This window comes from Hippocampus zosterae, chromosome 13, assembly GCF_025434085.1.
Source record: "Hippocampus zosterae strain Florida chromosome 13, ASM2543408v3, whole genome shotgun sequence".
Taxonomy (NCBI): domain Eukaryota; kingdom Metazoa; phylum Chordata; class Actinopteri; order Syngnathiformes; family Syngnathidae; genus Hippocampus; species Hippocampus zosterae.
In genome coordinates, this window is record NC_067463.1 from 14,892,465 (window position 1) to 14,907,523 (window position 15,059).

Consider the following 15,059-nt stretch of genomic DNA (forward strand, 5'->3'; position numbering starts at 1 on the left):
ATCTATCTATCTATCTATCTATCTATCTATCTATCTATCTATCTATCTATCTATCTATCTATCTATCTATCTATCTATCTATCTATCTATCTATCTATCTATCTATCTATCTATCTATCTATCTATCTATCTATCTATCTATCTATCTATCTATCTATCTATCTATCTATCTATCTATCTATCTATCTATCTATCTATCTATCTATCTATCTATCTATCTATCTATCTATCTATCTATCTATCTATCTATCTATCTATCTATCTATCTATCTATCTATCTATCGTGTATTTAAAGTCAAGACTGGTTTACAGAGCTGCCGGTTCATTCCAATGGAGACCTAATCACTCTGTAGACAGAGCGGCCACTTAATGTGTCTTTTCTGCCTTGCCTTTAAGAAGTGTTGCCACTGACCTTTCACCTTATGGTCACACAAGGAGTGTAACTCCCATTATCTGTCGAATGGAGGAACACAAGGCCAATGGCTGAGTGTCACCCTCCGTATCCAGGCCGACCTCCTCTTTTACCCCCGTATTGTTGGTCATAATACAAGCAGTGGAGCGCTTAGCATTAGCACGTCAGTGAAGTGACACCTGTACAACTCAATGTCTGTGGATGTGTGCGTGAGGTCAGAGTCAGTTAACACAAAGTAACACACCATTAAAGGTCACTATCAGTCATTTCCAAACATGATTCGATTTGTTTGAAAGCAAACAGCAGCCCCATTATAAAAAGCACTGATAAAAATGTTTTTTGTATGTTGCCCGAGGTGACGCTGGATACCCATTATTGATTTTTATCTAATTTGCGTTATCCGGTTTCTGGAATAACTTTGATTTGAAACTTAATGAGCACTTAAACTGCTTGGACTTTTCTTCTCTTTGACAGACTTCATGTTGGATTAGTATAGGTGTCATGTGAACCGCTTGAGCAGCCCCTTCTAATATGCATATACTGAAATGTGAGCTTGAAAGGCCGCTCAGTGTGATGCATCATGAGCATGACAGTTTAGAGGCTCAAATTTAAAACCTGTGAGTGGAAAAGGCCACAACATCAAAATCAGCTTCTCCTTTCAGTCTGTTTGCTCGCTCCTTGCTGGCCTCGGTGCCTTGAAGCCATTTGTACCACATGCATGGAAACAATAGCATCTTTTGATTCTATGATTTGAGAGGGTGTACACTCTAAATCCTCTAAACGTTAGAGGATAATTGTTGTGTTTTTGGTTCTGTTTTACATACTGTACATACACCGATTCCATTGCACAAAAGACCTACAAAAATGAAAATGGAAATATGACACATATGTGCACACCAACTGATGAATTTTTAATACATTTCACTTTGAATATGCCTGGGTTTAAAAGTAGACACAAGTCATGAAAATTGCAAAGTTAGAAACTGACTGACAGAGATCCGAGACTTGACTGCTAAACTTTCTGACAAGTACGTTTCACAGTCTTTATCCATCGTCAGGTGGTGCAGAGAAAAACTACGGGACTGCTGCCCGGGATTATCCTCCACCCACTGGTGGTGGAAAACTTCAGCGTGTTCTCATAATTCCGAACTGAGACGCTGTGACGTTAACCTGCTTTTATTTTGAAATAGTATGCTGAAACATCAAGCCGGTATTGTTCATGTATAGTCGGCCCTGTTTTATGTTTCCTGTCCACTCTCATTTCATCATTCATGAGAGAATGGGGTAACTGCATAAACAGAGAAAAGGTCAGCAATGAGAACAAGAACAAAATCTGCTGGGCATATGGTGGATCAGTCACTGCTGCCAGTCTCCAGCTGGATGGGATTAGTTTTCCGACATGCACACAAGTTGAGCAATCTTCCCCACGGGACCGATGAAGAGCAGGAGGATGAGGGCGGCTCCTGTTCATCTCTGCAAAATCTCACCCCAAAACGATCAGCACTGTCCATTAGCTCCTCGTGTAAATAAACCAACATGTTCTCTTCTCCAGAGGGTGAGAATGGACCGTAGTGGGGGTCTACTATTTCATAAAGTGTACGGACGTGACCGGAGAAATTATTCAAATGTCAGGCTGGTAATAATCCCATTAACTACAAACTATAATGGCAGGAGAAGCGCAAATAATCTCTGATTAAAATTCCCGAGCGGTCTGCTGTGAGTTTTTTGCACGTCGGTTAACGGTAGCTTTGAAGACAATACATGCCAGAATATGTCGGAAAAATAATCCATTCAATTATAAAATTGCTGACCAAACTGTTGCTTTGAAATTAATTTATTGTGCCGTTCATCATGCAATTCTTTCCACAGTTTAGTCAGAGATTAAACTATTTCTGGTGTTTATTTGCATTAGGCTTATGATTGAGAGAATTCTTTGGATTCCTGTCCGTGTGATTTGGGTCAGCTCTTCATAAAGGCAAACATTTCAAATGTCCAAGGTGAGCTGTAATCTTCAAGAAGCATCTCTGTTGGTCAATGTTTATTGAAATCCACTGAAAAGTATGACAAGCATGCAAATACAGTTATAGCCTTGAAAAAAAATGAAACTGTCTGGAACTGTTTAATTCCTGCATGTGCAAGGCGTTTTTCTTATTTGTGTCATGCCCATCTCTGGTTTAGTGGGTCATGCTGTCTACTGAGTAATGAGTTAACATCAGGAAAATGTTTGCCTTCTCCCTGAGATTTGTCAGATGAGCTGAAATGCAGATGATCGCTTGCACACCACGGAAGATTATTCAGGAAAACTCTTGGAAACCTTGAAAGCTTGAAAAATATGTGTAATTATTTGAACTATGTTGTCTGGTTAATCAACTCAAATCTGAAAACACATGTTTAGGTCGTTCAAACTAGATTGTCATAGATATCTGTTCTACATTCCATTCAGGCAATTAATTACGCCCCCAGTGGACACATTGGAGTGATAGCTGTCTGCAGCTGCAGAACACAAATCAGTTGGGGCGGGGAGGGGGGGGTTCCCCCACATCATGTTGAGATATCGTGCGTTTTTAACTGTCCCAAATATATCAACATGGGATATATATTCTTTATCTGGCGGTAACCCTACAAAGAGCATCACCTGCCTGTCCGGCCTCTCGGAATCTCTCATTACGCTGCTGATTACAACCAAGCTAGCAGACTTTCAGCTGGCGGCCAATTTAAGCTTTTTCTCCGCTAATGTGGCGCCTTTGAAAGAGCAGTGTTGGAGGATGAAACTGAAAGCGTGAAGAGCTGTGTTTTGGGGCAAGTACTTGTTTGTTCGGTCCTGCAGGGAAAAAAAATGCAAATAGGTGAGTTTACAAATGGTGAAGCATGAATAGGCGGAGGTTCACAGGATAGTCCAAGTGTAACAGTCACTGATGTTGTAGAAGTTTATTTTGCAATGAAAAACTATGAATTTTTATCATGCTGTTGCACCCAATAAAGTCATTTAGATGCAGGTAAGTTTTTTTTCAGTAGATTTTTAGTATACTTAAAAAAAATTGTCTAGATCCATATGAGTTTATTGGGTGCAACCACTTAGTGAAATAAAATTGAGTACTGTATTTGATCACTTACTTTTTGACATTTTAGGGGAAGCTGAGCTTCCCTTGCAGTCTTAGAGCAATCGCCTCTACATTGTATGCATAGTTCAGTATTGTATAATAACTGTAAAAAAATAAAGCTATTAAGTACCAAATACAACTTTATTGTCAAATGTGCTGTATGTTAATCATACAGCACATTTGAAATTTCTTCCCTCTCACATTTTTTTTTGCTTTTTTTTATTTTTATGAATCCTACTTCACAGATTTCATTTACCATGGGTTCTTTTTGGAACTTAACCCCTCCGATAAATGAGGGATTACTGTAAATTCAACACACCATTTTTTTTCCCAGTGTGGTTCAGTTGCATGTCAGTGATCGTGTGAGGCTGAGTATGTGTATGAATGGCTTCCTGTCTTTATATGTTTTCCCAGTTATCGACTGCCAACCATTCCAGGGTTTAGCCTGCCTTTCACCCAAAGTCAGATGGCATATGACCCTAAAGAGGATATGTGCTGTAGAAAATGGTTGGATGGATGAATACATTCTGAGTGTGTATGTATTTACATCTGCTCATACTGTTATAATAAGATTGTCCATAGTGCTTGCCTCCCTTTTCCCAGCTCCCTTTGATCTGCAATAGCGTCCTTCATCTTATCTTCAAAACAGTGACAAGAAGGGGGCTGTTAAAAGTCAGCAGAAATCTCTCCAAAAATTCAAAGCATTGGTGTTGGCGCTGGCGGTCGCATATTTGCATCGAAGTCTTTGGATCAGTGAGAGTCGTCTGACTGAACCTGGTTTGTGTTTCTCATGACAGTCTTGATGTCTGCGTGCTTTGTTACGTGCCTCGTGAGAGGTCAAGACGGGTCGCAGGTCAGGCCAGGCGCGACGAAAGCATCGACTTCCTGTTTTAAACGCGGGCGGATTCTGCACACAGGAAAATAAAATGGACATATTGTATCTTGGAATTTACGATTGGCATCATTTTTGGAAGAAGCCATCGCACAAATGAAAAGAAGGAAATTAAGAATAACAATAATAATAATACTGAACAGGGAAGATAATTCTATATGTTTTCCGCTTTTACAGTGGAAGTTGTGCATGGGAATATACTGTACAAGTAGTGTAGGAACTTTGTGAGTCAGCAGGATACACAAAACGCAAAACAAAACACACCAAACTTGGCAGAGAGAAATACCCATGGTCCATAGCCAAAGAATCAGCATTTAATTCTTGGACATATCTGGATAACAGTGGATATGAAACAATTTGGGAGTTTGACATCCAGACAAATGTACATAAATACGGCATTTTTTTTTCAGGTTTGTTTAAGAAATTAATATTCTTTCTCTTTTTTTTCTGTATGGCTCACAATGGAAGAATCTCCACAGCCTTAGAATAAACACTGCTACAGTCTGTCTATAAACACAAAGATGTGAGCACACAATTGAAAACGTGCACTTTACCATGCTTCTATTTTCCATCCATGCGTCAGACTGCATTTTCATCCGCGCTCTCATTCGTGCGTGACTTGAACCACCTGCACGACGAAGCCATCTTTTGCCAACTTTGCCAGCAACAGCCAATCGTAGGGCGCAATCATGACATCACCTTCCTGAAACGACATCTTCACGCAATTCAACTTGGCGAAGGCGTTAACTACTTTGCGATGACCAATTTGTTTGTTGTGCTCATTGCGAGGATGACTCATTTTTGAGTCACAAAACAAACATGAAAAACACATTCTGCTCGTATAAAAACAGATCTGGTGCATGTGTTAATAACAGTAGATGTAGTGGAGACATTTTATCTCCTTGCTCATGTGCCGTCCTCACCCTCATGCAGGCGTTGTTGGTATGAGTCCAATGCTGTTTTGACTATCTTGCTTGGTTACTGGTTTGCGATGACTAATACATGCCCAGACATCAGACTGGTCTGATTTGGGGAATTTAATTCTGTGGTTTGCTGTAAGAAGTTTACATGTTCTTCCTGTCTGGGTTTATGTGGATTTTGTCTGAGGGCCCATAGGTGTGAATACGAGTGTGTGGCATTGTTTGGCGACAGGTCCGGGGTTAACACTTTGCCTTTGCCTGAAGTCAGAGTAGGCTCCAGCTCACCCGCGACCCGAGTGAGGACGAGCAGTACAGAAAATGGATGGATGAATGGAAATCTTGGTTGATGAATGGGTGTGTTCAGTTTGGAAAGCCTGACTCAATAGCATCTAACTTATTCCGAACAGAATAGAGATTTCCAGGCAAAGACGCATTGCCAGAATATTTAGTTGGTTTCCACAAGACCTCCGCCTCTTGCCCTTCTTGGAAAATGTAGTCAGACACACAAACTCCGTCTGTGTCGCATTCATCTATCCTACTTTTTTGTGACTTGCTTCATTCACTTCCTGTCCTGAAAAATCAACCATAAAACATTTGAGTTCATGTCTATATTTACACCTTTTTGGGAGGAAGAAAAAAAGAATTCTTTCCTTCTATTTTTACAGCCCAGATAGAAATGTTAAAATCACTATCATCTTTTTTTCCCCAAAATGCCTTTCTATAGTCTCTCAAATGCCTCGCAATTACCCTCAGGCTCTTCGCTTCCACCTCCTTCCCTTTCTTTTGGCCTAAAGCAACAAATTCATAATCTCGTTTCCCTATCCATGACCAATATGCCAATTAAGAGCAATAACCTGCTCTGTGTGTGTGTGTGTGTGTGTGTGTGTGTGTGTGTGTGTGTGTGAGTGTGTGTGTGCGTAGGCCAACTTTCACAGTGTTGACTTTATCTTTTACACCTAAGTGTTGGCCAGTGATCCTTTCGCCATTGTCAGAGCGCAAAGGATAAACCAGAGCCACATATGGTTGTGCTTTATCAGAAAATTTGGAATTCTTCGCGTCACAATCCCAGCCATGCTCGAGGAATGGGATTCGTCAAGTGAAATGAAAAATATTACATTGTTGGAGTGTATAAACATTCACTGATCTGAAATGTATCAGTGCTGAGCTCTTCCATGATCGTGGAGTTTTGTTTTGAGTAAAAACCAAAAGACTATGAAAACCTGATGACTGAGTCCAAACCCTTGTAATTGGTCATAAGTTGTATTTGGCCCACCTTGGTCTGCATTTAAAGAGCTATGAAGAAAGTTATTCACCAAATAGATAAGACCACAGTGTCAATAATTTGTGCAAGTCTTCTGCCTATTGCAGTAGATTTCACAACAGCGAGTAGCAAGGCAACAACTCAAAGCAGACCTTGGTGTGGATGGTAATTACCCGCACTTAAAGTTGTTGACCAGCACTAAAAGATCTAATCAATGTCCCAATAAAATTAAATTTCTGAAAATAAAGAAAGTGACATGCAAGTAGTCGGGTGACTGCGAACGTTAGCCACTAGCACCAGCAGTGTGAGTAACCAGGACTGTGTCCGGACAGTTACACACTTCTAGGGTGACCATAGTTTGATTTCTAAAAAAGAAGGCACCCGGCCCGGCCTCGAGATACTGAGTTTACTCAAGGTACATGACATATAATTCTATTATACTGTGCCATAGAAAAAATTCACATTTGGGGGTTGCATACTTTTGAAGGAAGCCAGCCATTCTCCTGTGACACAAACATCAAAGCAATACAGTAACTATACAAATAATTCATTCACTTTATTTCATTGAAAATATGCACAAAAATCTAAATCAAATACCATTTTTTCCCCCTGCAATAAATAGTTGGAAATCTTAAAGTGGCGATGGGTCATGATAGGCAGTCACATGATATGCAAGTAACCAGCTGGCTGTCCAAATAGCCAAACAATATGATGAAACTATAGAGCAGGTGTCACCAACATTTTTGAGGGTGAGAGCAACTTCATGTGTACCGATTGTGTGAAGGGCTACCAAATTGATACACGTCTGAAATAACATATTTGTCCAAAATACCTTCAATAATATGAGGATGTGTTATTTTTAATACTTGATGATTTAAATTGTCAGACTTTGATCGTGTTTCGAAATGTCTCACAGTACTGCCAATGTTTGCATTTTTAAATCATAATTTCTACTAGCAAATCACAATGTCCAGGCACTGGCGGGCTACTCAAGTGGTCTTCACGGGCTACCTGGTGCCCGCGGGCACCATGTTGGTGACCACTGCTATAGAGGCTACTGTATAGTGCGGTACTATGTCATGAATGAGGGTTTCAGGGATAAGGCTGGACATTAATAAGATTTGTTTAGAAATTCCAACAAATTTGAGGTGCGCGTCAACAGGTTCTGAGCAAAGTTTCAAATGTCAGCTTTCAAATCCATGTTGATGTTTTGTAAACGTGCAGACAAGCACATTCTCAAGACACCATCACCCTAACAGACCATTATCCTCAGTGCACAAAGCAAATGTTCAGCAAGACTTCCTGTATAGCCTGTTTTTGTTACTGTAGCTTTCTTTTTCCTTCTTGCACCATATTCTAATATACGCTTTCTGCTGCAGTCACCCAGTTGGTCACTTTATAAAGGGATAATTCGAAACAGACCAAAAACGTGCTTTTATTTATAAATACAATTACAAATATATGCCAGAGAAACTTGTCTCCATTGTTTTGTGTGTGTGTGTGTGTGTGTGTGTGTTTGCCCCCATTGTGATTGTGGTCAGTCCATCAAAGCCCGGAGAGGGTGTCGGCAAGGCATTTGGGCCACTGTCTACCTCACACTTCCTTTGTTTGTGTGTACTTGTGTGTTGTGTATCTTTGTCTGGGTGTGTGTTGATGTGGTGACTTCAGCATCACTGTTGTGCTTGGAAGCATCGCTCACTCGCTCCCCCCCCCCCATCACTCCCGTAGAGGACAAATCTACGATGGAGATTCCCGATCTTCGAAGCACCAACACACATACGTAAACTCTCACGGCAGTTAAAGTCGCCATCTGAAATTTTGACTCATTCGTTTGCATTACATTTTTCCCCAAAATGTAATGTATTCAACACCACACAAGAAAATTAGTGATATTCTGGTATAGTTGCATGTACAAATACGCATCCGGTGTCCTACAGGAGGCTCAACTTTGACAGAGTCAAAACTCTTTTATCACTTTAGTGAGTCGTTGTTGACACGGCCTTGGGAGTGTGGGGGGCGTGTGTGTTTATTGGACTGACATGTTGGTCCACTGACCCTCCCTTGGCCTCCTTGTTTTGGGTTACAAAAGGAGAATCCACCCCAAAGGTGAGCCAGAAGGAGGGCTGAAATATTGGCAGGTCCATGGGGGGTAGTTTAGCATTTTTCTTATTCTACTTTTCTGCCTTTCACGTTCCATCTGTTTTCTGCACAGTAATCTGCAAGTCTAGAAGGTCAGTGTTCATGCTTGTTTTCCTCCTCCAGACACTTCTTCTGTGTCAGGGGTCAGAGGTGGCACCGTCGAGGTTCCAACCTACAGCTGCCACTGCACTCAGCAGCAATGAGATACCTGCATTTAATGTTGATTTAACACCTGGGATCTCAACACTTTGTACATCCTTTGTTCATTTGCTTGACAGTGGGCACTTCCAAGACAGTGGACTGCTAGGAACACAAATTGTGAAAATTACTTTCCAGGATGCTAACTGTTTTGTTAAATCTAGAATCTGTGTTTCCAATGGGAGATAATGGAAATGAAAAAATAACACTGGTAAACAGCAAATATTAATCAAAGATGGTTTTATGTGTCACTAAACATATTATGGATGCCGTTTTCAAAAATGGCTTTTTTAACGTATCAGGTTTTTCAGATGTTTTGATTTTTTGTTTTTAAATCTGTCCTATAAAAGCCGGTGCAATGCGGATTTTATCATGCATTGTAAATGATAGCTATGAATTAAAAAAAATAATGATCCACCTTTTGTAGAATCAAACCCAAAAGTCATGAGTGTGACTACATAAATTACAAAATTGGGTATATTATTGTGATGATATTATATTTATATTGAGACAACCTGATATGCTAGAGAAAAAAAATCCTTCAACTTGCATCACTGATTTAAAAAATTGGTCAAAATGTGTTGACCTGTGTAATCTGTTGCAAGGTCACCATCTCAAATCCCGAATTAAAAATTCATGTTCTTAAAAGGGGAATTGGCAGTTTTTAGCCTGACTTGGATTGTCCAAAGCATTCATCTGAGCTCCAGCAGCCCAAACTAGCAGGTCAACGTGAGGCCGTGTGCAAATGACCAGATTGTGCCTGAGAGTGCATGTTAAATGATTGGCACCTCATCGGTCACACCTTCTGTTTCTTGACAGGTTGATCTTTGTCAGGCACGTATGTTCCATAAAAAAACAAAAACAAAAAAAAACGCAAACTCCCCCTTTAAGTAACATTTTGACATTCTTTACTGTAATACAAGTGTAAGAAGGCGTTACTCCCCCTACACTTTGATGACTGAATGATGGACATGGTGACAGACCAAGATAACTACCGGTACTTGTGCTTGGGAAGTGAGTCATTTCAGATAAAGACATCAATAACATGACACACGTTCTGGTACATTCCGTTCCTCTTCTCTTCTACCTTTACTTAGTACCGCTCCCACTATAGCTAGGACAGAGACGTGTAAACCCTTTTTTTTATTGTTTATCCTCTTGTATTTCCTACATCCCTACACAGGTGTCCTTACTGTGTTTGGAATAACAAAAACACCCCAAAAAAAAGTGAAACGTGCACGCGCATTAACCTGTTAGATGCCTCCAAACATTAAGTCTGTCGAGAAGTCTTGTGATACACTCGGGAGTTTTGTGCGCAGCAATGATTTATGCTTTTCGAGACAACCTCAAATTGTAGTTTAACTGCGATGCCGTTCAACTTGGATTGAAAGATGATACAGTAGGGCTACTTGTTCATGCTGTTATTGTGCATTTCTCACTGCAAAACAGACAAGCTTTTCAGCTCCCGTCGCTATCATTTCTAAGCAGGCTTGGTTGAGCCATGGCAAGCTGAGGGGAGATCTAAAGTCTACATTTGGTTGCCGGGTGGTCGTGTTTTGGAGCTCGAGGATTTGGCCTTGTTCGGTAATCTCTCGTCATCTCTCATTCCTCTCTTTGCTCATTCTCTGTGCCCTTCTCCTGCATCAGCCTTAGCTCACAGACACAACTATATCCTTCCCTCACTCTTTTTTTAAATAGAAACAATAATATTCCCCCCCACACCTCTCTCTCTCTCTATCCCTCTTTCTTCTCTTTATATATATCGGTATATATATATATATATATATATATATATATATATATATATATATAATTCAAGGATTCTGTTGGGTTTGCCCTCATCCTTTCCTTCCAGGACAAAATAAATCTGAGACACACTGAAAAAGTATGTCCTTGAGGATGGGGTGGGGTGGGGGGCATGTAATGGGTGGATACTGGGAAAGGCTGTTTTGAATCAGACCAGTTAATGTGAATCCTGTGCACCCACCCCCCACCCCACCCCCCGACAAACACGCATAGTCTCATCTGTTAAAATCGGAAACATATGAGGAGCCAACGTATTCCTCATCCATGTGACTCATTGGTCATAAATTATGTGAAATGATGTGGCCCTTCACCACCTGTGTTGTTTGGAGAAATTTCAGGTTTCACTCATACAATATGAAAATGCGCTTTTTTATTTGTGTTCAGTTTGCTCTTATATCTGCAATTTGTTAAATATGCTTCACTCACACACACACACACACACACACACACAGATTCCAGAGATAAACTTGTGAATTATTTGCTATGAAACTGCCAACAAACCAGTTGGGTGTCATATTGGCCAAAACTATCACAATAGCAATAACAATAACAAAATTCAGGCACATACAATTTGGACATAATTTAAATGGCTTTTTCAGTCTTTTTGGGGTTCTGTGCTCTACTAAGGGCCATTCTGCCGGTTATTCTTTTCCACGAAACAAAGGTATGATTATGATTGCACAGCCTGAAACGGAGGCATGCGACGCACTTTTGCAACCTGTGAACTATCGTAGCTCACACGTACCGTTTTAAAGTGCTTCCCTGCCTGCTTTTTGGGGTCCACCACCACCCTGCTACGTGACAGTTAGACACTGTACATTTAAGATCAATGTACCTTTTTAAGATCATGGTTTCACTCATAATTGGTAGCTTACGAGCGAACAAACTGTCCAAAAAAATGGCTTACCTTTTGAGTAAATAGAGACTGAAGGGTGTCGTTGGAAATGAAAATTCAACAATGAACATCTTTTCATTTTTGGAAAGTGTAACATGTGTCTCAGACAAGTGCAACATTAACAGTTTGATAATTGTGAATTATTATTATATAAAACCACGAATAATGGGAAACCAAATCTTTGCCCCATCATTATTTCTTATTTAAGCATCTTGTGATTCCGATTTTATTGATGAGCTATCTTTGAACTGACGTTGAAGGAAATACTGTGGCAAGCTTTTAATTGGCACATAAAATAATTTGGATTGACGGATCTGGCCTTGAATTTGACACATGTAATTTTGATGCTTCACTGAACCCAACATACATGTTTGGTGCATTGGGAGGAAGCTGCAGTTGAGAGAACCATCAACCTCTCAAACCTCTCAACTGTGAGGCATAAGTCCTAACCACTAGGAAAGTGTGCTGAACTTTTTTTTTAACTTGTGGAAACATAAGTGGCCCTATTCTTGTGTGTGTTACGCCAGTGCTCGTGTTGTACGTGCGTCAAGCGCTCAGAGGTTGACCTCCGTGCACAGAGGAACGCCTCTCCCGCTCTAATAAGATGCAAACTGGACCTCGCCGCCTCCTCGGGGAGCTGCATGAAACTTTCAATTTTATAGCAGCACTTGCACATATTGTTTTGGAAAAACTCATTTGGAACCCGCGGTCGGCGGAGGATTGGAGACAGTGGGCCGTGACGAGCCAGGGTGACAGTGAGCCCCATTTAAGTCCAGTAAAAGCCGCTGGCAGCGAGCTGCTCCAAAAGCCATCTTCTCCATCAGGTGGAGCGCAACAGCGGGGTGGGTGGCTGTGGGTGGAGCCACGGCACAGTTGGCCATTCCAAAAGCTTGAATCACTCCTCTCGCCATTCACATTCCTGCCGCGGACGCTTCCACGCAAGCCGCGCTCGGCATCTGAAGAAGTTTGCGGACTACGTTATTTCGCAACCTAATCGAATAATAACCATGGATTTATTGTGTCCGGCACGGATCAGACGACATTTGCTGCCGAATTTCTAGTGGGACTTCTGTCCGGATTTATCATAAGGGCTTCGATGTAACTGAGGATCCAAAAGTCGTCGCGGGTCGGAACACAGACGGAGTTTTTTTTTTTTTTAATGCGAAAGACAAGCCGAAAATGATGCTAACACGTAAGTTCTTTTTTCTTTCTATTTTGACACACGCGCACGCACACATTGATATCACACATCGAAGTACACTTACTTTTTAATTCTCTGAGACTTAAAGATGTTTGTATTCTGAAGATGTAATTTGAATTCAAACTGTTGGTCGCACTTACACATGTTTGCTCACAAATCTCTGTCCATCTCACTTTGTAGAAGTCAGTATGGTTTACCTGTTGATTTATTGGGTCAAACTATCACAATTAGAATTGTCACTTGGTTACAAATAAAATCTGCTGCATGAATACAGAATGTCCATTTTTGTGCACCTGGAGCGGGGGATGACTGATCCCTCGGCTGTGATCTGTATTTGAGTCACAACCAAGAAGAACTCCTGTAGTTTTCTCTTTCAGACTGACTATGCATCGTGACCATCCTTGTCACATCATTTTATGTCTAGTAAAGGCACAGTGTATATTCAAGTGCCCTTGCCTTTTGCCCCAAAGCCCCTTTTCCTCATGAGGGGTGATGAGATGAGACTGTACAAAATCCTTTTTTCATCTGCGTTTCCAGGCTTAACTTGATTTGTGTCCTTTGGTTCTTAAGACAGTTTTTTAAAAACCTCCTGCACATGCTTTCTTATCAGATATCTCGGTCTTTGGACAAGATACAAAAAGGCTTCAGTTCTAACCACTAGGAGCAGGCTCCAACACACTTGTAGACATCACGGCATCACAGCGCAAAACCATGGCATTGTTTACAATACTAACAATGAGTGATCTAGCTGTCGAATGTTTCACAAAGCTGAAGTCAGGTTTTGGGCTGGATGTCTGTGTGATTTAGTGACAAAGAGAGAAATAAAGTGAAGGAAACCTGCTTCATCTTCTCTGCTTTGTGAAACGGGAAGTGAGCTGAGGCCTTATCTGCAGGATTTCACATCCAGCTGGCGCACGGCTCACATCTCGTGAGAAGACACACATGTGCGTTAATGCTGTCACCTCTTTGCTTAAGAAAGCACTGTTTTGGCGTCGCAAGGCAAATGTATCAAGCGGGTCTGGCTGTGGAAAGCTTAACATTAGTTTGAATACGCATGGTCACCTGATCCCCGGCTTTAGACCCTCTGTGTGAGCATAAATCTATCATCGAGGGAGCACAGTGTCCATTGGTATTAACCACCAATGATCTACGCAGCTGTGCCTATGCATGCATGCTTGCATGTGTCTCAAACTGAGAAGGACCATACTTGTAGCTTCGTTATTTTATGCATGTGTGGTTGTGGGGGCATCGCTTGAGGCAAGCCAGATGGTGATAGTGCTGCCACTGTCTCAATCAGCGAGCAGCAGCCAGCTTTTCTCATGGTGCACCAGCTGTCTCAAACATGGCTAAACTTGATACCCGCTCAGAAAAAAAAACATATGCCATCGACCATTTTTGCCATTCCAGAACAGCACTGGAGTGAATTTTTATACCCTGTCAGTCATGGGCCCAGATTGTTGTCATCAACTCCCAACCACCTCATTCTATGTGCTGTCAACAAACGGCATAAATTCTTCTGCAATTTACTTTTCTTGCCATTTCAATCATCGTCCATCCTATCATTGGAGCCATTCTTTGAGGACAGCAATGTGTTTAGCTAAACATAATGTACCATACTTGGAGGTGTACACCAACCAAAGCTTTCAGAAATGTCAGACCATAGAAATACTGCATTTAATGTCAAAACCATCTTGTTTGTGACGAGCAGAATCATAACTTCATGTCAAGGTAGATCTCCTTGTTGGTAGCTTTTGAGCCGCATCTCATTTATCACCTCTCCTGTCTTGACCCACTTTGCAACTCCCTCAGAAGAGCTTCTCAGTCCCGCGGTTGATAAGAACCCCCCTGACTGCATTTTGGGGTCGTGTCGCTTTTGGCGCTGCAAGGTCTACAAGCGATTAGGTTATTGCAGATAAGCCTCATGACAGTTGTTAGTCAAGCATTCTTTTCAATCTGCCAACTTCAAAGCCTCAGCCACGGTGATAACTGTATTCGGGCTCATGACCTGCAGTCTTCGTTGTCTGCAGTCGAGCCTTTGAGGTGGGAGGCAGCATCCTTTGTTTGTGAGCCGCTGAACAAAGTCCCAGTGGATCTGAGCATTCCGAATTGGCCAAGCAAGACCCCGTGGCCTCCTGTGATGGAAGGGAAATCTGGCCGGCAATTGTGAGAATTTCCTGCCACAGGAAAAGAAAAGAAGAGAAGGGGTGAGCGCAGTTGAAATGAACCCGGGGAGA

General features: G+C 41.4%; 1 protein-coding gene across 3 annotated transcripts in view; it reads left to right on the forward strand.

The window, feature by feature from the left end:
* dlc1 (DLC1 Rho GTPase activating protein) overlaps window positions 1-15,059 on the forward strand; it is an 81,049-nt gene that overhangs the window by 44,360 nt on the left and 21,630 nt on the right. The window contains exon 1 of one of the 3 annotated variants that reach the window (XM_052084829.1): window positions 12,518-12,816. The exons of the other annotated variants lie outside the window; for them this stretch is intronic. Coding sequence (XP_051940789.1) covers window positions 12,804-12,816 — 13 coding nt within the window. The 5' untranslated portion in view covers window positions 12,518-12,803. Of the gene's footprint in view, window positions 1-12,517; window positions 12,817-15,059 lie in introns of those variants that run through there. 3 annotated transcript variants of the gene reach the window in all.